Source organism: Branchiostoma floridae, chromosome 15 (genome assembly GCF_000003815.2).
Source record: "Branchiostoma floridae strain S238N-H82 chromosome 15, Bfl_VNyyK, whole genome shotgun sequence".
In the NCBI taxonomy this organism is placed as follows: Eukaryota; Metazoa; Chordata; class Leptocardii; order Amphioxiformes; family Branchiostomatidae; genus Branchiostoma; species Branchiostoma floridae.
The window spans coordinates 7,641,463-7,664,980 of NC_049993.1; the positions used below are offsets into that span (position 1 = coordinate 7,641,463).

Consider the following 23,518-nt stretch of genomic DNA (forward strand, 5'->3'; position numbering starts at 1 on the left):
ATGCTGTATTTATCATAATATACCCGTTTTAAACATGATTCTAAAACCATACCTTAAAAAAACTGTTTAATCATGATCATTTGTCCATCCCTCGTCAAAGCTTGTTTGAATTATAGTTTTCATTTTGATTTTACATACTATGTTTAAGTTGGTTGGTGGACGTGTTTGGCAGGCGGGTCTAGACTTACACTCGGAGTGAGCTTGCGAGATTACCCTAACTTGGACGCAAGTTTTACCCTTTTTTTCTGTTTATCATCTTGATTTCCCATGAACAGACCTGTGAGCTGCATTTCGGCTCCTGGGTCCATCCTACCAGCCGCATCAACATCACACCGGGCAAAGTCGACACGTCGGAGTACCAGGAAAACGAGCAGTTCATGTTGGCAAAGAGTGAGATCCACAGAGAGGTAGGCTACTTGTGTTTTTCATGCAGTTGTATTTCATCACCTAAATATTTAAAACTGGAGTCCACCTACATCCATACCTCAGCGGCAGGAAAGTGTACGCAATCTTCAAAGGAAGTACTGTAAATGCAGAAATGTTTGCGGTGAATTAATGGTCGCGGTTTTCGCGGTGACCACTTCACCGCGAACTTAAATCCACCGCGAACATTTTTCTATTATGGTATTAGACTGCAGTCTATGGTATTTCCGCGAAAATAAAATCACCATGAAAAGTCCCTTTTCCCGCTACCGCGAAATTAAATCCCCGCGAACTTAAATGCATTCACAGTAAATGATTTCTGCCATGATTGGCTTCACCCTGCTGTGCCAACGCCCTTCTCAGTTTCCTTGTGTTTCAGTTTAAGATTAACTTATCATTTTGAAAAAAATGCTTTATCTGGATATTCAGTATATAATGTAATCATGTCCACATCTGAACTTACACCGAGACTGCCTAGGGATGCTATAAGTGATGCATTGAAGTAAGTAGTTAATGAAGTTACAATTCATTGATTCGCTACATGGCACTTTCGCTATCTCCTCTGGGAATGACGTTAGCATGTTATTGCCCTTGCATTACGCCAGGGAAAGGCTGTCCCCATTATGACAGGGGCAGTTTCCTTCATAATCTTATTTCCAAGGCCTTCCTTTGCTTTTCATACCAATTTGAAATGGCTAAATTGATACATTTGATGCAATGAAGTTCATTACCATTTCTCATCATAATTGAAAACTGAGCGATGTCTCAATACTTCTGAAAACTATGTGTGAGCTCTTGAGTTTACTCAGAATGACTTCTACCAACACAGATGAACTTGAAAGTTAAAGGGTACTCTAGTAGTAAAAAATCACCCTGTGTTGATGTTAACATTACTTCAACCAACATCATCACAGGTACGGACCTACAGTGGAAACGTTAGCTATTCCCTGGTGAAGGTTCTGATCCACCTGAAGCGCCGCTGCGACTACTACAAGTTCAACATGATCCAGCCATGGGCTATCCTCATGGCCCTCAACATCGCTGCGTTCTACATTCCGACGGACTGTGGAGGTAACTGGTTTCACTGGTAGTTGAATTAAGGGTTAGTGATAAACTCCGATGTCTTTTAAGTGGCACAATGCCTGGCCGGTAATACCTGTCTAACCACTGAAAAGACTTCCGAGTGAGCAAAGCTTAATACCTTACCTTACCATACTTCACTGCACAACACCTTACCATACTATATCATGCATGCCCTATCTTACCTTTACTTAAGCTAAGGGCACAACCCGCCGTACATGCAATTTGTCCGTACACACGCCGAATTCCGTACGAGTTCGTACGGATGAGGTACTTACCACTTACAGATCCCAAAAGATTGCCAACGTTTTGGCACATACAGTGGGTTGTGCCCTTAGCTTTATCCTTAGCTTACCATACCTTATCTTTTTATTCACATTTGTACAAATTCATATTACTTCAGCAGTACAAGCATCCATTAATCGCCATCCCTTATGCGACATACAAATGTATTTCAGAGCGGCTGGGTTTCACCATCACCATCCTGCTGTCACTCATCCTGTTCCAGGAAGTTGTGGCCCAACAGCTGCCGCACACCTCCACCACTACACCTTTACTGTGTACGTATATTCTCCAAGCAGAGGTTGAGTCACAGAGATTTAGTAGTCGGGATTTTTACTGGCTCGTTCCTCTGAGAAGGTAAAAATCCCAGTAGAATTTCATTTTGTTACATCTTGAGACAATGTTAATTAGCGACAAATCACTGAGAAATTGGTGAATTCAATTCATGGATTTTTTTTCTCTTGCAGCGCGGTTCTTCGCCATGACCACAGGCCTGGTCAGCTTCACCATTCTGGCCACCGTGCTGGTCACTCGCCTGTCCTACTGTACCCTTCCGTCTCGTCTGCTGTCCCCTCGGATCCGCCGTGTCCTGCTCGACAAGGTCTCCCCACGGCTCGGCATGGGGGTCAGCAAGCCGCGCAAGAAACTCTCAGTGTCCTTCTCAGACCCCGTTTACGACACTTTCAGGAAACTAGAGTCTCTGAAGAGTCGTAGTAACAGCGTGTGTGAGGTCACTACTGACCATCTGGTTAAAGACATCGCGATGTTTTGTCGTGGGTTCACTCAATACCTGAAGGAGAAGCACAATGCAGAGGACGAGCTCGAGGAATGTAAGATGGCAGCTCTGGTCTTGGATCGTATTTTTATGATCATCGTTGCTACTCTGTCCGCCGCTCAGGGTTTGTACTTCTTAGCCATGGAGCCTGAAACCTGTTAGACCATTGTATCTTTCGCCAGACATTAGAATCCAGGCAAATGCTTATCCATGAAAAGAAAGCTTGTAGATCAAATACCTTTTTGCGTTGTACATGTACAACGATCATGTAATTTTGATAGCAATACATGTAGCGGGATGGACAAGAGCGAACAGACGGCAACTTAAATTAAGTCTGTAGAAAGAATCACTTTATTTCTCACAAGTGGCTATCATCCTGAAGCAACTCTCATACATTGTAGAAGTTTATCTGATTAAGTATACATGTACATGTAATTGGTGTCAAGTATGATTTAGTCTAAGCAAGATAGTAAAAGTATAAGATGACCAGGTGCACTTACAAGGTACATGTAACAATATGAGCCTATTTATGGATGGCTGAAGAGAGGTTGTAAGCATACAACTGTGTGCAATGTTGCGATCGATGTCCTTTACTGAATAGTGTATAGAATATACATGGTCCAATGTTAATAAGGTCTTACTTCATGGGTACATATGAACAGTCTGAAATGACTTTACCGGTCTTGAATGTGTAGCCAGTTGTATAAAGTTATAACCAGTTATTAAAAGTTGTCAACCATTACTCAAGTGGCCACCAGTAAATAGGCATAATCGTATAATAGAGTGGAAGCAATTATCCCCCATAACAAGGTTTGATATAAATTTTGAATTTCGAGATTTTCCCTGGCTCGTACTAACCTTTTTTTTGACAGTAGACCTTAGAATAGTACATTGTAGTAGAACATATGGCCTCCTTTTGGGGCTATATATTCCAATTTTTTATTCCAGACCAAAAACAATACGAATGTAAAGGGGCACAGGGACATGTAGCTGCCACAAACCCTGTAAGATGGGCCCTGACCATCTCCCTGTATGAAAACTAAAGCTAGGAGAGAACTATTTGAAAATGACTGTGTCTAACATGGCTCCTAAACACTGTACAATATTTGATGTCATCAGCACATCAACGTGCTCCTCCAAATGGCGCTTGGGGTCCTGAAAACAAAGAAAAGCAAACAAAATTAGACTTTCATTGACAGAAAAATCTTTAACAAATTTAACCCTTGTCCTGCTGACAATTGTCTTCCCAATTTAACCCCCTTAAGCTGGTCAATCAATCAGATCAGTAAACTTGATCAATTCTGTGCTGCTGCTGCAGATTTAGCTCCCCAATCAATCTGGTTTGTTGCAGTATGCCTCATGTAAGTGAGAAATGAAAATTGCACCTCAGCACGTACAATGTATCATTTCAGATTGCTTGAAATGAGCCCAAAGGAGCAAAATTTCTGCCTGTTTACAATATTTCCAGTAGAATCTGTAATTATCATGTATTAACATGTGGAGAGTTTACTCCATGTGGCTTAAACTGTTCACATCCAACAAAAACAACTGCACTCACCAGTCTGCCTACATTCTTGATAGCAAGCTGTTCTGGAGTCATCTTGTCCTCTTCTTCTACAGCCTACAAACAGTTCAGTATACAGTCAGACTGGGGCACATTAAGGGTATCAGTATTGAAATAATCAGAAAGCTTATCAACTTGAAGTTCTATGTGTTGCAATCACAGCATACAATTATCATGAGTGAGTGGATGGGTGGGTGGTTGTGTTAGTGAGTGAGTGCATGTGTATGTGACTGCATGAGAGAGTGAGTGAGTAGCTGAGTGTAACAGTGAGTGAATGCAGGAGTGAGTGTGTGTGTGTGTGTGTGTGTGTATGCCAGGATTTTGACTTAGTGAGTGGGTGAATGATTAAACCATTAATTGAGAATTGGGAGTAAGTGAGATACTGTAAATGCAGAAACTTTCGTGGTGGTTTAATGTTTGTGGTTTTAGTGATGGCCGCTTTACCGCTTAAAACCACCGCGAATATTTTTCCATGGCAGTAAGAGACTACAGTGCATGGTCCTACCGTGAACTTAAAACCACCGCAAAAAGGCCTTTTCCCTGATACCGCAAAATTAAATCCCCGCAAACTTAAATGCATTTACAGTAATTTCTATGAGAATGAGTGAGCAAATGAGAGGGTACATGAACGAATGTGGGCTGACTCCTGACCTTGTTGTAGAGAGAATGAGTGAGGAAATGAGTGGGTACATGAACGAGTGTGTGCTGACTCCTGACCTTGTTGTAGTTCTTGGCCAGTTCCAGCATCTCCTGAACAGTCTTCTCATTCAGACTGCAGTGTTCAGAGTAATCCTGGAGTGTCAGACCCTCCATCCAAGACTTCTTGTGTAAGTTCAGCAACATCTAGAACAAGCACAGATCCCATTATGCCAGAAAAACTTTTGCTAAGACAGTATATTTACTATATTTAGTATGTTTCAATACTGTATTGACTATGTACATGTAAATGTACTGACAATCCAAGGGTGCAGCAAAGTTAGCTTCTTACTTTTGCAGTTGTGCTTAAATAAATCATGGTCAATGGTTGTTTCTCAAAACTGCACAGGCAAAGAGGAGAGCAAAATAAAACAAACATATACTAAGTAAAAGCCAAAGGTAAAGGTAGTCCCATAGCCTTTTTGATACCAAGGGGCAGTGGGTTGTTATCCACTTTCCACGTCTAGTTTTCAGTATCGGAAGGCAGAGCCCAACCCTCTCCTCCCACTACCTTTTAAATCCCCAACTGAAGCTAGCTACCCATTTTACACCTGGGTGGAGCAATAAAAGTAAAATTACATGTACAAAGTGTACTTGCTGTGTCTCACTACATAAGATACATACAAAGCTGTTGATGATTTGGTAAACCTACCTTTTGCTCCAGCTCGTTTTTGCGGTAGTTGATAGAGATGGAATAGTAGTGTCTGTTCAATCCATGGATGAGGGCCTACAACACACGAGAGAGAAGAATTGTACACAATGTACATGTATTAATGGCAATCAACCTAGCATGCCAAATGAAACATTCACTGTACATGTGTCTACTACTATATTCAATTTACGCCAACAAAGGTTAGACATCCCAGTGATAAGATATGCCAAACTTGGGAAAGTCCCATTTCTTGTGCAGGACATTACAGTTTAACAAATTGGCATATTATTTGTGCACTCCATATAATCTATTTTTTTTTAGTTCTTGGAAGTACTTTTCTGGTTCCCCTTTTAATGTGTAAACATTGGTATACGTTTAAAATGCCAACCGTTAATTGTTACCATTTAACACAAATGTCATCACAGTTTTGTAACTGAGAGGCAACACATCAACTCCATGGACAGTCAGGCTATTCTTTCCCTAAGTATCAGATAGTATAACAGTGCTAGTCTCCTTCCCTCTTAGATCCTGACCTGTATGGAAGGTTTCTGGAGATGTCCCAGGTTGGAGGTGGTTTGCCGAGGCTCCTGTCCCAGCACCATCATGTTGGGGTTGATCAGTCGGAAGGCATCAATTACAACCTGGGAGAGAAAAACAAAATTTCTATTCCTCGCAACTTTCTACTCCTTTCTTAATCCAAGTTTCAGTGTGCTAAGCCTGACCAAAAGTTTCCATCTCTGCAGCAAGCATTTTGATGATAAGCTATTGGTCCTGAGTGTGGCAGGTTAAAGAAAGTACTTAGACTACATCTCCGTTTAGCTTCAAGCATCTGTATCATGTACGATCCCAAACTGAGAGAATCTGATACCAAAAAACTAAAATGTTTACCAAAAAAACAAACAAAAAAAATGCAATAGCCCACCTTTCCTTTGACACTCTGGATGGGATCCACCACCACTGCAACAGCTCTCTCAGACAGCGCCTCAAAACTCTGCTGGGTGTTGATGTCGACGCCCGACAACCAGCAGCCAAACCCAGGATGGGAGTGGTACCACCCGACAACCATCTCAGGCCTGGGGGAATGACAGACAGGCAAACACGGTGTTATCAAGTATATAAAATGGTAGGCTAAACCTACAGCAGATACCATGGAGTAAAGAATATATTGCAAAACTGCCTAAGAGTCAGACCACTGTGGGGACTGCTAACTTCTGGTCATCTGCACAGGTAGTCACTATAATTATCAACAAAAAAAATTATTTAAGGGACCATCAAAATATAGTTGCATTGGACAGGTGGTTCTTCTCAGAAGAGTGGTCATTTGAACAGGTGTGACTGTATCTATAAGTATAATAGACAAGAGAAAATAAGCAGATGAAAATGAAGCCGATAACAGGCACCACATGTCACTAGAAAAATAGTACAAATAAGACAAATAGACTGATGACACACTAGAGGAGTTAGCCAGCCAAAAAGGACAGTTTGTACTTTTTGGTCGGGCTTACTCTTCTGGTAGAGGCTAATAAAAATGAACAATGCAGAGGTTTCACCCTTTCCACATCTTTCCAACATGTACATGTTGTATGCATGTCTACACTCACCTGCCTGTCTGCTTCAACATGTCCAACATCTTAGCCTGGAACACTGGGTCTACAGCCTCCACACTCACTCCCTATACACAGATGTATCAATGGTCAATGGCTTTTATTCAGTAAAGACATTGTGGGCATCAGACATATCAAATTGCATCCTTATTACAAGAATTTTGCTACATAAACCACATAAAAATATACATGATACATTTCATATACAGTAGAAGCCGCTTAATTGCACACCCCATTTGCCAGTGCATTTCGTGCAATTATCCGAGTGGTGCTACAAAGCAAAGTTATTAAGCTGGACCGCACCACCATGGGATTTGGTGATTTTGTGCAATTAACAGAAGTGTGCGTTTATCCGTTGTGCAATTAACTGGCTTCTACTGTAACTGATTTTGAACCAAATATCATCTTAATTGCTCAAAACATCCTGGAGATAGAGCACCAGACATACATGTTCACACATACTTGCTCAGCAAAGTACTGTAATACCCCCATGTTTATGGAGGTGATGACAAACAGTATGCATTCAATGAAGAGGTCAACATTTTGTATTTGTGTATACTGTAACAATAAAGAAAACCAGCTGACCGTTCCAGACTGTGGCATGGCGAAGACATCGATGACGCGGACCGTGTAGTCGTCCACGAACTCACCCAGCATCAGACCCATCACCTCCATGGGTACTCCTGCACGGCCATGCTTCAGCATCTGTAGTCAGAGACAACAACCAAGATGCCTTATAACATGTACGGTCCGTAAATCTTAATGAGAGTAAAACTGTAGAAGTAGAAGTTACAGTGTTGTCTTTGTAAACTGTACAGGCTTCAGCATCTGTAGTAGGAGACATCAACCAAGAATCCTTTCAACATGTGCAGGCACTAGATTTTAATGGGACTAAAGGTTGAAATGACAATGTTGTCTTTGAGACCTACATACAAGAATATGTACATATTCACATCCTTTACCATTACTACCCTTTGTTTGCACTTACTAAAATATATAATTATTGTGTAGCTGCCAATAATCCATTGTAGTGAGGACATGGCAGTATTGAAGATGATGAATATGGTCTCTTGAATTCAGTTTGAAAGTGGCTGTATGCTAGTATAGCTGATATGATATATTGAGTTTTAATAAATGCACTGAATTGACCTTTTAGGGTCACTAACTTTGAGTCTGAAAGGTATGTGTAGATCTAAATTATAACATAATATTTGAAACCAGGGGCTAGTTGAACTCCCTTAAATATTACATTCTATCAGTGATGATACTTCAGATAAAGCACAATCTGTATTAACTGATGGAGAGTCCAACCTTGAGCAGGGCCAGTGATGAGATGTACACCTGTTCTGCTGTGTCCACGGCCGGTGCATCACTTGGAGGGGTGCCCTGGGGTGTGTAGAAATGTTTACATTTAAACTTGTGCATTTATTCAAGTCAGTATGAGTTTCGTATTGATATGATTATTCTTTCGTTTTGGTTTAAGTTTGGTGGGAAGAAGTTTTTTTAAATTCTATTTTACTTTGACCCAGCACTGCATAGCCCGGTTATCAAACACACAAAAAAAGCTAGGGCAAAACTTAACAATTGTTCTCTGTACATGTACTATGTACTTGGCAAGCTATTGAAAATATAGTTTTGTTATTCAATTTGTTTCAAATACCCTCATGCATATAGGAAATTAATAGTTCATTCACAGATGTATTTAAACATGTGTAAAACTTAAGTGCAGTTAATTTTAAAAAGTATGAAAGAAGATGGCCTCTCGATCCAGGCCAGGCTAGCCCGTACTCACCCCGCCCATTCCAGGAATGGCTCCACCAAGACGCAAAAGACGATCCATTTCCAGACGTAACGTTTATCAGAACTGAGAGGAAACGAAAACAACATCATTTTCCTTAAGAAAGTGCTTTGTTCGTCTTATAGTTAAGACAATTTCTAAGTTAACAACCTACTTAAAAAGGTTCAAAACGATGCGACACGATTCATATCAAGGCGCAGGTACATAGTAACTATGCTAATTTCATTCATTTCCAATTAATGCCATATCAGAACGTGAATTGTCCGTCGAATGACAACAAAATCCTAGGTGCAAGTCATCATCTCCGATCGCCCCCCTCCCCACGATCCTAACTTCAGTACTATAAATTCGAACAAAAGAGCGTACAAACCTTCAAAATGTTGTTACTGGTGTAAAGGAGCCTTAGATCCACCGATCGATGCCAGTTGAAGCTGGCGATCTGTTTGTTGACTGTTTTTAACAACGCTTTAGGAAAATTTCAACTTCTAATTTTCCTTTCTCCGTTTCCCACACTTGCCCCGTTGCACTCTGGGACATGTCAGAGGGCATGTAAAGGCCTCCAAATGTAAAACAAGGAAAAAAGAAATACACAAATCCCAGATTACACTTTTCTCCTTTAAGTTTTTTTCTTGCTATAAAAGACACAACAAAATATGACTAACAGAGTGCTAGTATGATAAAACTTACTCAAGTTATTTGTACATTTTGAAAGATCATTTGCGTTTCGTTGATTTGGGGGTCAAATGAGGTCAGAAAAAAGTGCGATTTACACAACATCGTGGAATCTGTCTTCGTCTTGCTTTATAGTCAATGTTCTCATCTCGCTGAGGTCTAGAGAAGATAACGGTCGTCTTCACGACGACAAAAACATTTTTGCTGAACTTGAACTTCGAAGTCTGCGTGCTTGAGGCAAAGAAAGAGAACGAAAACAGCAACAACATGCCCAGTGAAACAGGTAAATCAAACTCAAAGCAAGGAGGTGATTTTTTTATAAACCTCATTGGTTAATGATGTAGCTGAATCACATCGTCTAACTCTTGTCATTGATAACTGTAACAATTGTAAAGGGAAAATTGTGTATCAGTTTATCATGCGTGTAAATTGCTAATGATTTTATGACGCAGTACAATTGTTTTTATTACCATTTCTGTAGAGGTGGTTGAGCCCCCACTGAGACATGTGGAGACTGATGTGCTGATTCCGAAGATGATGAGAGCAAAGGCGAAGGAAAGATGTCACCAGGAGGTCAAAGGTACGTATAACTATAAGCCCTTTCGCACATACGAATACGCATGCGACAACAACAACTGTGGGTAACCATTATTGTCAAAGGTGAACAGTTTAACAGTTTAATCTAAACCAGGCGCTTTTGGCACCTGCTAAATGTTAACAATCAGGGGCCTTCACATACATATGAGTTGACACTAATTTGTTAGGGCAGTTTCATTTGTGACATGAAATACATTGTATAATGCAAGTACAAAACCTGACAGTCTAACTTTTCGTAGGTTGCACCTACTGTAAAAACTGGTTGAGTTGCCCTTCAAGGCAGTTCAGTGTGAAACAAATGCAACTTTGATGAGTACTTGATACACAGATTGTATATCAGATGATATACTGGGCTTCAAAGAGTTTTTTAAACATTGTAATGTGGGTTGCAGCTTTGCATCATTGAAATTATCCCACCCAATGCAATGTATTAAAGAAGGTAACCTGTAATAATAAACTGCCCCAAGTCTGCCTCTCATGCAAAGTTTTTTTGGCAAAGAGTATGCTGACTTGCATGTCCAACAGTGAAGCCATCATATATATCAAGGACGTTATATCTGATAAAACGTCTTTGGTTTGACCATGGATTGATTGTGCCTAGCCTGACTAAAATCGCGCCCCTTGCGGCCGGCCCTATGATTGCCGCCGCCCTAGGAAGGGATCATTAACTCCAGCCAGCGAGAGCTTGTGTAAACACAGGCTAGATTGTGCCAACAATTAGTCTTTCCACTCATACTGTTTCCAACAGACTCCAAACCTTGCAAGACAGAGAACAGCGGACGCTAAACCAAACCGGATATCTCATCTGAGTACCTACATGTATATGATAATTACTGTTGAAACATAACCCTGATGTGTTGTGTGCAGAGTTTACAGACTGTTGTAAGGACAGTGGGCTGGGCATGGTGCTGAAGTGCAGGACACAGAACAGTCAGCTCAGGGCCTGCCTCACCAAATAGTAGGTCATCTTTGCTTATAACAATAGTGTATTAGATTTGTTTATGTACTGTCAAAGATCTTTCTTCATAGGCTCTCTGAAAACACTGACGCCATTGCAAAATCTGCTCTCATGAGAGCACAATGAGGCAAAAACATGCATGAGTTGGCCCCAGTCAGAATGTTGATTTTTGTTACGATTACATGACCTTCATTTTGCTTTTGTCAAAGTCGTGCATATTTGAAAGTCTGTGCTCTTGCAAGAGCAGTTTTCACAACTGTGCCATAGTTGGGAAATCACATGATGGCAGTTTGAGTCCTGCTTGCATATGGTATTCAAGTTTTGAATGGTGAAATAAATCATTCATCATTTTGACGATGCAATGACTTTCCCTCCCCACTTGTCCATAGTTACAAGGACCCAGAGTTCTATGACATGTGCAAGCAGGAGTACCTGCAGCAGAAGAGGGAGTTCCAGGAGACGGGCATCCGCAAGTCCAGCAAAACATCATCCAAACTGCCCACAACTATGTAGTACAGTATATGGGATACCAGCAGTACATTCAAGCATGCTCTAGAAACCTGATGGACTAATGTTTATGGTTTAGGAAGGTACAAATGCAAGTTTCTAATGATTTTTTTTTCATCCAGTGGAAATCTGTAGTTGGCAACCTTTTGTTGGTCAATACAAGTACTTTTTGTGTTTAAGTTGTTATACATAGAAACACCTGTTTCTGAAATGAACATTTCTATTCAAAGTGTATTATTATGTTAAGACAGTTTTTTTTCCAAAAGTTAGTAGTCTAAAGACATGAATTTGTGTTCTACAATGCTAATAGCCCTGAAATCTATTCGAAATGAATTCTTGTTGGTAATACCCAGCTACCGGTATATCTGTGATTCAAGTGTAGAGTTGCTTTCCAGTAAATCTGTTATCCACGAGTGATGTTCATGTAGCAATTATCAACAGTGTTGCATTGAACATGTCCATTGTAACAATACATCGTCCAAATGTACTGCCTTGAATTAAAGACATGGTCTGCCTACATTTAGGTAGTGTTCAGTTCTTGCTTTTTTTTCCTGACTTGTACAGCTCTAACATACATATGTAGGTGCTATTTGGTATTACAAATTGTACCTTTCATGTGTATTATATAATAAAGGCTTTAGAGAGTAGCAAAGACTAATGCATGTATTGATTGTTGTCATGAATATCAATGTCATTCAGGCTACCATTGTTTTGTGTGTATATTGATATGTGAATAAAGAATAAAATTAGAGAGTAGATCAAGGATGACACAGTAACAAAATTACTCTAAAATGGTTTATTTCTTACTTTTAACATCCTATTTTAATGTACATTGTACATAAACATACTATTCATACTCTATTTTACAACTTTACCGTTACAAAATACCTTATCACAATAATCAACTTCTTATATCTTATTATATATTAATCTTACTTCTAAAACTTTGGTGGCCCCAGGTTTCATACAAATGTGGACAACTTGACAAAAATACTCAAGCATCTGGGAAGAGAATAGAAAGAGGGAGGGGAAAGAGGTGAGAGAAAAAAAGAACTTTTTTGGAAGGAGAACAAAATTTATACAAAACTTGCAGACCAGCTGAGTTTATACGGTTGCAACACGCTGCAACAACCAACATACAAAAATAGAGGCGATCCCCTGCAGCATTCGGCAGGAATCCCCTTTCGTTAATCTTGATCACAAGTACAGCAGAGGGGCTTTCATATGTCCAACATTCAACAACTGCATCATGTTTCCATCATGTCGGACTTCATTGTCTTCAGACAAGCATCAGACCTTATTATTGCTTGTTGAACATGCTAGCAAGCCCACTGCGACGACATGCTCAAGACTGGCCAATCACACAAAACTTGGTCCCGTAGTCAGTCACAAAGCAACTCATGCACACACACATTGACACACGCATGCACATACACTCAGACACACACTCGCACACTCATGTGGAAGACTGAAGTGGATTCCATGGGCCATGATTGCTATGTCCCACGTCACATGAAACTGCTGCAGGGACTGCTACAAAACCATAAATTTCACACTCCAGAACTCCAAAAACATACTTCCTGCCTATTTGCACAGAAATCTTCCTGGGTTTACAAGATCCCCAGCCCACTGGTTTGGCATGCATGGTGTCAGTTTGTCACATTTTGCAGCTAAGTGTCAGTTTCATTTCCAACATGGCTATGATGCTACACTTTGCCAAATCAAACAGTACACAAGGTATAATACTCCCCAGTGGACCGGGTGTAGGGAAACCCCTCTCCCTTCATGCTGGGTTTAACAATAGCTGCTACTTTAGAAGACTCTACCATCATGGAACTGCTGAGGCTCTTTTTCTGTTTCCATGCATCACATGCACTGGATTCAAAACAAACCAGAGCTAAAAGTACTGCTGTGGATTAGTGCAAAGTGTTAGTCTGTGTTACCGGTAGTACTGGCCTTCCCAAAATTAAAAGTTCCCGTGGGACAAAGTTGCTATATTGAGAAATGTTCCCTTTTGAATGTTGCTAAAAATCATAAATAAGTCCTTCTACATGTAAAAAGTATTAGAACTCTTGTGATTGATAACGCCAAACAGCAGGGCTATTAACACATGCTAGTGACCAGTTCTTGCTACGAGGCCCAATTCAATTCTCTGAAGGAAAGGAATGTTAGAGTCTGGCTGACTGTCAATGAAATAAAAACAATCTTCATGCTAGAAAAAAAAACAAGACTAACTGTGGGAGACACATAGGACAGTTTAACACCACTAAAATGTCATGGTACAGACAGTCGTTCCACTCCAGTGGTCTGTTACTAAGTATTTCCACATGCATTTTTAGCATCCCGAGCTATAACATTTCTGGTCACCTATCAGAAACTATAGGTCCTGCAGCAGATTCATGCTGACAATGGCTACACACTAACGACGTCTAGCCTACACCTGCTAGCATGCCGGCTCGGAAAATTTGAAAATGGGACCAACGAGGTAGCAAGCAGAGGCTGGCTCCTGTAATAATTAAGTACACACCTAACCATACTGTATGATTGATTGCACATTAACACACGTTGGTTTGAAGTACACTGCCATGCAAGAAGAATGTGTCAGAAAAAAACCTTTGACCTTCATAAATCAACTTCTCATTGCATCTGGGAATGACAGAAATTAGTGGCAAGACAATACACCCTACAACAACTACATATCCTTTGCACCGGATGTCATCGCTATGCACTTTTGCCCAAGACTTGCCTGTTAGAGTGGTCAGTGAAAAGCATTTGTTAGTTGTTGCTAATCTGGATCCATTTCCTAATGTTAAGATTGCAACATTTGCCACAAAACATCTTTGAAAACAGAGATAGAGTTAGTAAAAGAGGCCTACTAAAAGCACTGTTGCCTCCTTGGACAGTTCTGTTCCTTTTTTTAAACACCGAGGGAGAATTCCATATTTGGGAACCTCAAGAGGTGAACATACGTGATAGTGAGACGACATTGCTGATAGCACCAATGTTATTCTACACGTTCAGTGGTCAGACATCTAACTTTTGTGTGCAACATGTCACATTGCACACAAATTACACCACCATGGAGGTTTCAATGGGAACCTCCATGGACACAAACACACCGGTATAGCCAGGATTTCAACAAGGAAGGGGCCACATAATAGAAAAGGTGGGATCACCGTGGCATAGGACACACTTACAACAGTACAGGTCTGTCGGAGGGACAGTTGGAGAGGTGACGCGCCCCTGGCTACACCAGCGAAATGCAACAAAACTAACAAACAAGTTTACACGGAGGCAGGCAGACAACGTCCGCGGGACACGAAATAGGAGGAAGAAAAACGCAAGAGAGTTGAAGCGTACGACTCAAACAAATGGGAGATGCTTCCAATGAGGCTTGGAAATGAGTGAATGAATGATTCAATGAATGAATGAACGCCAAAGCACTGTGATTAAGGACCACCATTACACGGAGTCCCCCCAGGTCTTACCTCCCAACCCTGATAGTACCCAACTTAACAGACTTAAGTGTAGCTTACCTTACCATCTCAGCATAACACTGACTTACCCTTACCTTGCCATAATGGCACAACCTCCCACTAGTTCTTATCTTACTTCCCAAAACTATGTCTTAGCTTAACGTACCACTGGACATACAGGTTGTCCATGCTTAAGCTATCCACTTACAAAGTCACTGGTTTTACTGTGCATGCTGTAGTAGTAGTAGTATTAGCTATACCAACACACGAAGTTAAGGGCCAAGTTATGCCTTGGCTGGTACTGTAATACTTTCCACTGTACTGGGGGTATCAACGTACATACTCATCCATGCACAGAGGTACCTTATTCTAATACACAATATTAAGTCTATCCTGCATATCCAGTTAAAAGTACTTCAGCATAAAGTTGTGCAATACCATATACTCATTTATCATAAGCCTATGGACACCACTTGTTTAGAGTAGAGAATCCATACCGAATGTCCAGGTAAGCTGGAATTCTTTTAGATATGAACAGAGCATCAACTTCTGGTCCAAAATCTTACACAAACGAAAAGTATTTATCCTACACTTCTTCTACTGGTATCAAACGAAAAGCTAGTAAACGAGGTCAACCAATAAGCCTGAAGACTAATTTTGATTTGGACCTGCTATATTTTCCTCCTAGCTTTTCCAAATATCTTAATGGCTTAACTACATTTAAAATGCCTCTGTGGCATTTCAGTTGAGATGAAAGCTGCTAGAAGTACTGCTAGAATATTACTTAAGGAGAAATATCTTACTGTTCACTTATAAAGTTTAACTTACTTCAAGAATGGACATACAATACTTCACTTTACTTTACTTTTAGCTTAGGATAGAACGTTTGCTACCAATACTGTAATCATAAAAATACTTTTCATTTGTGAATTATCATGTTATTCTGGACCAGAAGAAGATGTAATGCTAATTCTAAGATTAGAAAGATACGAGGGTGCAGTTAAATGCACATGTCGTGTCAAAAAATCTGCATCCTTCAATAGAGATGTCTGCCATACAAATAAGATTCAACCTCAATGGATACCTCTTTCAGCCATCCAGCCTACACATACCTCTCACTCAGTTTATGCAACTCGAAAGTATCAATGGTACATGAGGAATATGTGTACTTAAAAGGATCAGTCACAGTATTTGCATGGAATAGTCTGGGCCTTAAGAGCAATGTTACAAGTACACTCAAAGCAGACATCGTTCTACTGAATTGTTAGTTTGGAAACTGAGTGCTCTACAACTTTGGCATAGTAGGTAGGATGAAAAGGATTGATTAAGTACTGACTGGTAAACTTGCTCACAGCTGATGGTTTACTTGGTCACTTGTCGTTGTTGACCATTTCACAGGATGTTGGGTATAAAATATAGAAATGATGTACATGTACACTGTCTGGCCCAAACTCTTCTATGCTTAGTCTTTACCATCTCAAAGTACACATGTTCCCCAACTTCAGTTTAAGAGCCACTGCTCTTTTGTTACAAAGCAACTCCTGCAATGGATCCGGGTCCACCTTTCCTCCCGTGTTCTGGATATCACCCTTGCTACTACACGTTTCTGGTAAGTGTTCTTTCACACCATCCTGCCAACCCCCCATTGGTGGGTGGGATCTGACTTGTATGGCATGTTTTAAGTTGTATAGATGTGGGTCAGGGTTCAGGGTTCATAGCCACATCGTAAGCCTGCTCTCCTTCCTCACACTTAAGACTGCAGTCTTCCTTCTGTACCTGAAACAACAGCGAGAAAAAAAGAGAAGAAAACTATTAGCACAGAGATTATCTGCGTTTGTGTGACTTGCATAACTTGCCGTTATGCCACAAAATTTACATTTCACAAAATTTAACAGGGAGGTAGCATTCAAAATTCAGAAAAAGGTGTTTATAGGGTTATGAATTTCAAAATATTCTGGGTAGGATACCCTGAAGCACCTTGTAATATTTGTGTGTGGTCATGCTAAGATGCCCCTCATGGTGTGAAAAAATCCTAGTAAGAACCCTGCTTAGGCCTAGGTCCCAATTCCCAACCCGGGGCCCAGTCGGGTAGCTTTCGGAAACGAAAAATATTATATGAAAGGCAACATAACACAATGTCATAGAACGTAGAAAAAAAGTCATGAACATGATTTGTAAACTTTCCTTGGTTAACACTTTTATTTTTCATTTCCGCAAACATCCCGGCCGGGCCGTTTTGGAAATGGGACCTAAGCCTTAGAGGAACACATAAACCAGACCTTGCTCAGCTGCTCATGACTCCTATACTCCGTACTGGGTGGACAGCCTCTCCTTCAGGGGCAGGGGAAACTGGTCTGAGAAGCGTCGCCAGTTCTCTTCACCAACCTGGGTCTTGAACCCTTGCAGGATCTGTTTGACAGAGCCACGGAATGTTAGGAACAACGTCAATGTTAAACACTTGAACACAAGGGTTTCTTTGTTTGTATTGCAAAACGGGTAACCCGGTAAATGGCCTTATATTATATGTTTGTTACACATAATTAACACTGATGTTTGTACTGAAGAGTACAGGCTGCATATCGAGACAGACTCCATTGATCTATTCATACCGGGGAGGACTCTTTTTGAGTGTGGTATGTTCTGTAAATGCTTGAGGTGCGGCTCTTTTCCAACCATTTAAGGTCCTATCCTGATTTGGGAAGACTTGGCGCGTTTAATTGGAACCATGGCATTAAACTATTTTTGTCGCTGTTTAGGGCTAAATCAAGAATCGTTTGCATTGACTACAAGATAAATGTAAACATAACCTGGTCTGAATAGATACATATAACTTGCAGCTAGGGAGCAACAGATGCACAGAACATTTGACAAATGACAAATACAACAGGCCTCATTGAAAATCACACCAGAAAGGACATGTTTCTTAAAGGACATGTTTCTTATTTTCACCTACCCGGAAGAACATCTCTTTTAGGTCTTCTTTAGGATTCACCCAGGAGGCAACTGCATCACAGAAGAAAATGAAATCCTGGAAGAAAATTCAATAGGTGAGAAGTTGCCACTTAATTGGAATAAACAACAGTTGGAATGATACAAAGTGGGAAAGCTCATGCAATGTAGAGTAGCAGACACTATCATTGTGTATTCATTTACTTTGAGAACTGCTACAGCAATGACTTGACAACAAATTTGAGTTTCTAATTCTAAGGGTCTTGCAAAACTTCATATTTGTAGTGAATTCATCATTTTATGTTTATGCTTTTTTTTGCAGTGAGCTGACCTACAAACTCATCACACTATGAACATGAAAGAGTACGAGGGGTGATCAATAAGTTCTCAGCCTCATCCAGAGACAGTACGCACAAACTACTAAATTTCAAGGCACAACTTCGTAGTATGAAAGCTTATCCTTAAAATTTCAAATCATTGCAGTCATTACTTTCCAGGCAACGTCTCTTTGAAAATCAGTAAGTGGCAAGAAAAATCAACAGAACGGTCCTGACCTGCACCACCCCACCAGGGTTGACATGGATCATGCTACAGATTCCACGGAATGCTGAGTCCTTCTCCTCGTTGTCCCGAATGTTTCGCAGTGACGTGCACCTACAAGGTCAACCAATTAAACAGGGCTAACACTCTCAAATATCACAACCATGCATCAACAACACAACACAAGTTAGACGTTTCAAAGTTAACTACAGTAATAAGTAAAGCAACGAACAGTTACGTATTTAACAAGAGCACAATGTTGGCACTGCCTCTATGCCTTCTTGCTTCTCACAATAGAAAGAACGTATGAAGGCTGTTTTGTTTTGTGGAGTGTAGAACTCACTATCATCTTTAAAATCACTGATGAAAGACAAAAATTAAAGGAAAAACTTTCTATAGGTTTCACCCAAGAAAATTGGATTTGTTATAATTCTACCACTCCTACCTTCCCTTTTCGTAAGGCTGGTCATTTTGGTACAACAAATAAAAACAAAAAACAAAATACAGACACACAGCAATATAACTGAGTAACTCTTTTCCATCTATAACTTTCTCTGAATGACATAATTGTACTAGTGGCTGTTTTGGTTTCATGTTTGTTCGTATGTTCCCCTTTGTTAGTATAGAATGACACAGCCAACATTACGAAGGTTCCCAAAACATGTCATTCAAGTTATGTAAAGCACAGAGGCAGTATAATAAGATGAAAAGACCATTGTAATTTATGTCAAAGTGGAGTCATGCACCACCATGTTTGTGAAGTACACACTTCACACAGGTTTCACATGCAATAGGAAATAGGATATCAGCTTTGACAGAGGCAAGCAACATGCAAAACATGTTAGTAAAGAGAACTAGTTACACAACTGCAGATAGATGAAAATAGTGTCGACTTGTATAAAGATCAAAGTGCATCAGGGTTCGCAAACCTGCAGAGACATGAGTTGATTTCAAATTTTCACAGAAAGTTTTTAAAAACCCCCTTGGAACCAAACAAAAGCATAATTTTGGACCATTTTTGCCATACGTGATTTTGTCTTAGATAAAAACTTAAGAATATTTTATCCACAGCGTACAACACATGGATGCAGTAACATGTATGGAGATTCCGAGAACATGATGGTATCATATTCATAATGCAATTTTTTATACAGCCATAACCTCATATGCAAATTAGGATGATTTTGAGTCACGGGTATGCAAATTATTCCACAGCACGAGTCTTACAACGTGCACTGAATGGAACAGTGCAACAGCGAAACACATAATAGTTGGGCGCAAAGTAAAGCTTTTCTAGAGAATGCTTACTTTTTTAATTTTCACTAGAGAGTGTGAATTCCAAAGTATTTCTCTAGAATTGAAGGAGGCCCACGAACCCTGACAGTGTGTGTGAGTGTGAAATGATCGAGAAATGATAAGGAAACATATACACACCACGGTCTTATAAACTGCTGTAACATAGGGGCCACTTCTTGCGGACATACGTAACCAAGACGGCCAATTGTTATGGCTAGTATGGTAACACATCAAACCACGGCCACAATGTGCAAATCATGGGAGAAATCAAGAGAGAAAAATCAACATAAATAAGGAACTCAAACATCATCATAAATGCCTTAAAATCACAGTATAACTACAGTCTTACTGTTTAATAGGTATGCATTCATTTGCTCAGGGTTAGAGATCTGAGCACAGACAGCATAGGATTGGAAAATTACAGTACCTATCTTAATAAATACACAGCTACAATGTTTGCCTTCTAATACATTTGTAAATGGTGCAAGATTTGATAGTAGCAAACAATGTTCTAGAAAACATTTTGTACTTCCCATCTCTTCACTCTTCAGAGTTTGCCATTTAGTTTCTTTTCCATATTGACATGTACCATTAGGCCCAAAAGTGAAAAAAGTAGTATGAAGTATGAATATCAAAATAATAGTCATTGTTATTGTATCATAAGCTCTTTTTACCCCACTAACAAAATCTTAAGACTACAAACTTTTCTTGGATAGTATTAAAAATTGTTTCGTTTACAGTTTTATCAAGTTTTCTTCTCTGCAAACAAGGGCTAAAAATCACCCTTTCAGGCTTTTTTTTGGTTCAACCAAAACTGTACATGCCACTTGCACCAAGTACCAGTAACAACATAATAATTATACACATACAACAAGAACTGTGCATCTTATATGCACTCTAAACATTCCTACATTAAACTACAACACAATAACTAAGATCAAGACTGAGTACTGTGACATGACTAAGAACAAGGGACTGTCTATGTATGTGCAACTTTTTCATCTAATATCTTTGCCAGAGATTTCAATGCACTTTGCATAAGCTGTAAACTGTCACAATCAAAAGTGCACAGAAAGTTCTAGATGCTTTTTTTTAAAGTAACAAAGATTATACAAAATATACATACAGTGCATATATCATACAGTGGTACAAGAATACAATTCTATTTTGTCTATTCACATATACATGTAGCATAGCTGGAAACAATCATTTGAAGAAACAAAACAGTTGGATAGAAAAAACTATGAAGACTATTACAAAAAAAATTTACATGAGAGTTTGCCAATATATGTCATATTTTCAAGTTCATGTTTCCATTGTTGATAGCACTACCTGTCCCCTTTGGGTTAATAAAGAACATAGAGAGAAGCATACCACCTTACCTGTGTTTTCTAGCAAGGTCTTGGGTGTGCCTGGACGGTTGATAATATCAACTAATTGGTTCAAAACTAACGCAACATACGGTTGCATGTCCGCACCTAAACAGAGAAAACAATGTTAGGGCTGGTAGGTAAATATATTGAATCATATGTGAACTGATAAGTCAAACTTCAAAAAATTGAAAAACAAGGTCTACGCTTGTTGATATTGATAAATTACATGATTTTCAGTAAATATTCTGAAGCACAAGTGAACTAATAAGACACACTTTAAAAAACTGAAAACAATTTCTACTCCTTTTTCCTTGATACTGATACATTATATGATCATCAGCAAAGGTCTAAAATCATTATTGATCGATAATATTCTGGAGTCACACACAAATCAAACAGAAAACCACACCACTCAGAGAGTTGAATACCTACATGTCTCTCTTTACCTTAGAAATGAAAGTACATGTCAAAAGATGATCATAACCAAATGATACCAATCTGATGGATTTGTTTACACCAGTTTGTTCAAAACATTTTAGTTTGAAAAAGAAAAGCCCATTTGCATTAGAAATTTCTACATGCACGACCCCTGTCCACCACCCCCCACACTTCAGGTAGAGTCCACCTCCTATTGTACAGTTGTACTTCCTACACTGTCAAGCACCCTGCTTAATAGTTTATACATAAACACGTTACAACTTCATTTCATTAGATTTATCCTATCACATTGGAAGCCACATGTTTTAGATCTGATTCTGAAAGTCAGTAGCTCACTGTGTAAGAATGAGACAAAATCTTATGTTTCACGAGTTAATAAAAAAGAGAGAAATGTACTCACCCATCTGTATGGAGATCTCTCCGATAGCCCAGGTGGCATTATTGCACACAGATATGAACTCAGGGTTAAGGTTTGCTCCCAGGATGGGCATGAAATCGGCTGCAAAAGGAAGCAAGACGAACTCTGGATTCAGGTTTGCTCCAAGGATGGGCATGTAATCAGCTGCAACAAGACACAAACAAGCTCAGACCAAACCACGGGTAGGCCAGCCGAGGCGAGTTGACCGACGAGGGGAGCGCGCCGCGGCTTCGGGCGTCAGTCCGTCAACTCGGCTCAGCCGTCCTACCCTGAAAGATGTCACCACAGATGCACAGAACGAGGACTACGGCATGCTTCGGTCAAGCCAACGGTCGGTAGACCGGTCACGTGCGGCCCGGGCATGCACGGTCTGCGCCTCTCACAGGCAGCGTGCAGCCGTGGCACAGACCACGACAGCGCATGCAACAAGGAGCTCTGGATAGAGGAGAGGTCAGGAGGAGGGATAGAATAGGTCACTCAGGTGCAGGGGTGTCTAGAAGGCTTGTCCACCAGCAACTTTTGTTGCAGGATAATTTCCTACAGACAATTTTCAACCATTATTGAACTATTAAGCTGTAATTTCCAACACAAAAATTGGACTCATCCAAATTTTCTGTGTTGGAAATTACAGTTAAACTAGTTAACAATAATGACTTCTACCAACACAGATGAACAAGTTAATTTTCAACCATGTCGTTCAACCGAATAAAACATATAGCATATTGGATCAAGATTAGACTGGATGGACAATTGTAAGTGAAGACATCCCTGCATTTGTACCTTCTGACTTTCTTACCAATACAGGGCTTGACATGCTGAAAACAGGCTTTTGTTAGGTCTCCCAGTAGGGCAAAGGAACTCTGTCGAACTTCTGGCATTTTGTCCTACATGAAGAGAAGAGGAAACAGCACATGTCTGTTAATCAAGGGAACCTCCTTCATTGTTACACTAAAATGGGAAGACCTATGGTGAAACTTCAATATTTTTCAAGATACAGAACATTGCTCCCTAACTGGCCAAACAGGATACCACAAAGTCTTTCCAACTTTCTAGCTTACGTAGATCTAATACAGTACGAGCAGTTTTGTTGCTGTAGGTTTGCTGCTACATTTGCAAAACTCTATACATGCTACAGTAATTCAATATTACGAGCAAACTTCTTTAATGTTCTCACAACTGTGTGGGCCAAGGGCTCTAGATAAGAGGTGGCATCACAATATACACCCTATAGCGTTAGATGGATTTTAAGTTTTACATCCAGGGTTTGCCATAACATTTGCAAACTCTATAGACAGTAATTCAATACTACAAGGTGGACTAGCACACTACTGTAATGTTTTCACAACTGTGTAGGCCAAGGGCTCAAGAACAGAGGTGGCATTGAAAGGACAGGGTTGGGCAAGTTCACTAGCGCTATTGT

The 23,518-nt window shown here is 40.0% G+C and overlaps 4 protein-coding genes across 7 annotated transcripts in view; 2 read left to right on the forward strand and 2 right to left on the reverse strand.

Moving 5' to 3' along the window:
* LOC118432270 (neuronal acetylcholine receptor subunit alpha-6-like) overlaps window positions 1–2,802 on the forward strand; it is a 3,025-nt gene extending 223 nt beyond the window's left edge. The window contains exons 2-5 of the mRNA XM_035843806.1: window positions 276–407; window positions 1,338–1,494; window positions 1,962–2,063; window positions 2,253–2,802. Of these exons, the coding sequence (XP_035699699.1) occupies window positions 276–407; window positions 1,338–1,494; window positions 1,962–2,063; window positions 2,253–2,722 (861 nt within the window). The 3' untranslated portion in view covers window positions 2,723–2,802. The remainder of the gene's footprint in view (window positions 1–275; window positions 408–1,337; window positions 1,495–1,961; window positions 2,064–2,252) is intronic.
* Window positions 2,803–2,888: 86 nt separating this feature from the next.
* Window positions 2,889–9,436, reverse strand: LOC118431866 (26S proteasome non-ATPase regulatory subunit 14). Its single transcript, XM_035843273.1, has 11 exons — window positions 9,245–9,436; window positions 8,869–8,940; window positions 8,388–8,462; window positions 7,662–7,781; window positions 7,074–7,144; window positions 6,395–6,545; window positions 6,006–6,113; window positions 5,473–5,547; window positions 4,842–4,967; window positions 4,119–4,181; window positions 2,889–3,715 (listed from the first exon to the last, which is right to left on the reverse strand). Exons 2-11 carry the CDS (start codon window positions 8,914–8,916, stop codon window positions 3,617–3,619), a joined length of 936 nt encoding a protein of 311 aa, XP_035699166.1. The 5' UTR covers window positions 8,917–8,940; window positions 9,245–9,436; the 3' UTR covers window positions 2,889–3,616.
* A 156-nt stretch (window positions 9,437–9,592) lies between these two features.
* Window positions 9,593–12,254, forward strand: LOC118431869 (COX assembly mitochondrial protein homolog). Its single transcript, XM_035843276.1, has 4 exons — window positions 9,593–9,829; window positions 10,028–10,126; window positions 11,011–11,101; window positions 11,491–12,254. The coding sequence occupies exons 1-4, from the start codon at window positions 9,814–9,816 to the stop codon at window positions 11,612–11,614; spliced, it is 330 nt and encodes a 109-aa protein (XP_035699169.1). The 5' UTR covers window positions 9,593–9,813; the 3' UTR covers window positions 11,615–12,254.
* A 138-nt stretch (window positions 12,255–12,392) lies between these two features.
* LOC118431865 (transportin-1-like) overlaps window positions 12,393–23,518 on the reverse strand; it is a 30,877-nt gene continuing 19,751 nt past the window's right edge. For 2 of the 4 annotated variants that reach the window (XM_035843272.1, XM_035843271.1), the window contains exons 19-26: window positions 22,895–22,982; window positions 22,081–22,179; window positions 21,252–21,347; window positions 20,008–20,083; window positions 18,588–18,687; window positions 18,038–18,112; window positions 17,364–17,493; window positions 12,393–16,860 (exon numbers count right to left, since the gene is read on the reverse strand). In XM_035843272.1, the coding sequence (XP_035699165.1) occupies window positions 17,386–17,493; window positions 18,038–18,112; window positions 18,588–18,687; window positions 20,008–20,083; window positions 21,252–21,347; window positions 22,081–22,179; window positions 22,895–22,982 (642 nt within the window). In that variant the 3' untranslated portion in view covers window positions 12,393–16,860; window positions 17,364–17,385. Of the gene's footprint in view, window positions 16,861–17,363; window positions 17,494–18,037; window positions 18,113–18,587; window positions 18,688–20,007; window positions 20,084–21,251; window positions 21,348–22,080; window positions 22,243–22,894; window positions 22,983–23,518 lie in introns of all 4 variants that reach the window. The other 2 variants (XM_035843269.1, XR_004833016.1) reach the window with 2 other exon arrangements.

What these genes read in the sequence shown, in the direction of transcription:
- LOC118431869 (XM_035843276.1), top strand. An exon ending in ATGTCACCAGGAGGTCAAAG is followed by an intron (nt 10,127 to 11,010) that starts GTACGTATAACT and finishes TGTTGTGTGCAG; the next exon opens with AGTTTACAGACTGTTGTAAG. An exon ending in AGGGCCTGCCTCACCAAATA is followed by an intron (nt 11,102 to 11,490) that starts GTAGGTCATCTT and finishes ACTTGTCCATAG; the next exon opens with TTACAAGGACCCAGAGTTCT.
- LOC118431866 (XM_035843273.1), bottom strand. Translation starts at nt 8,916, where the DNA reads ATGGATCGTCTTTTGCGTCTTGGTGGAGCCATTCCTGGAATGGGCGGG. An exon ending in TCCAGAGTGTCAAAGGAAAG is followed by an intron (nt 6,114 to 6,394) that starts GTGGGCTATTGC and finishes TTTCTCTCCCAG; the next exon opens with GTTGTAATTGATGCCTTCCG. An exon ending in TCAAGAATGTAGGCAGACTG is followed by an intron (nt 3,716 to 4,118) that starts GTGAGTGCAGTT and finishes CTTTGTTTTCAG; the next exon opens with GACCCCAAGCGCCATTTGGA.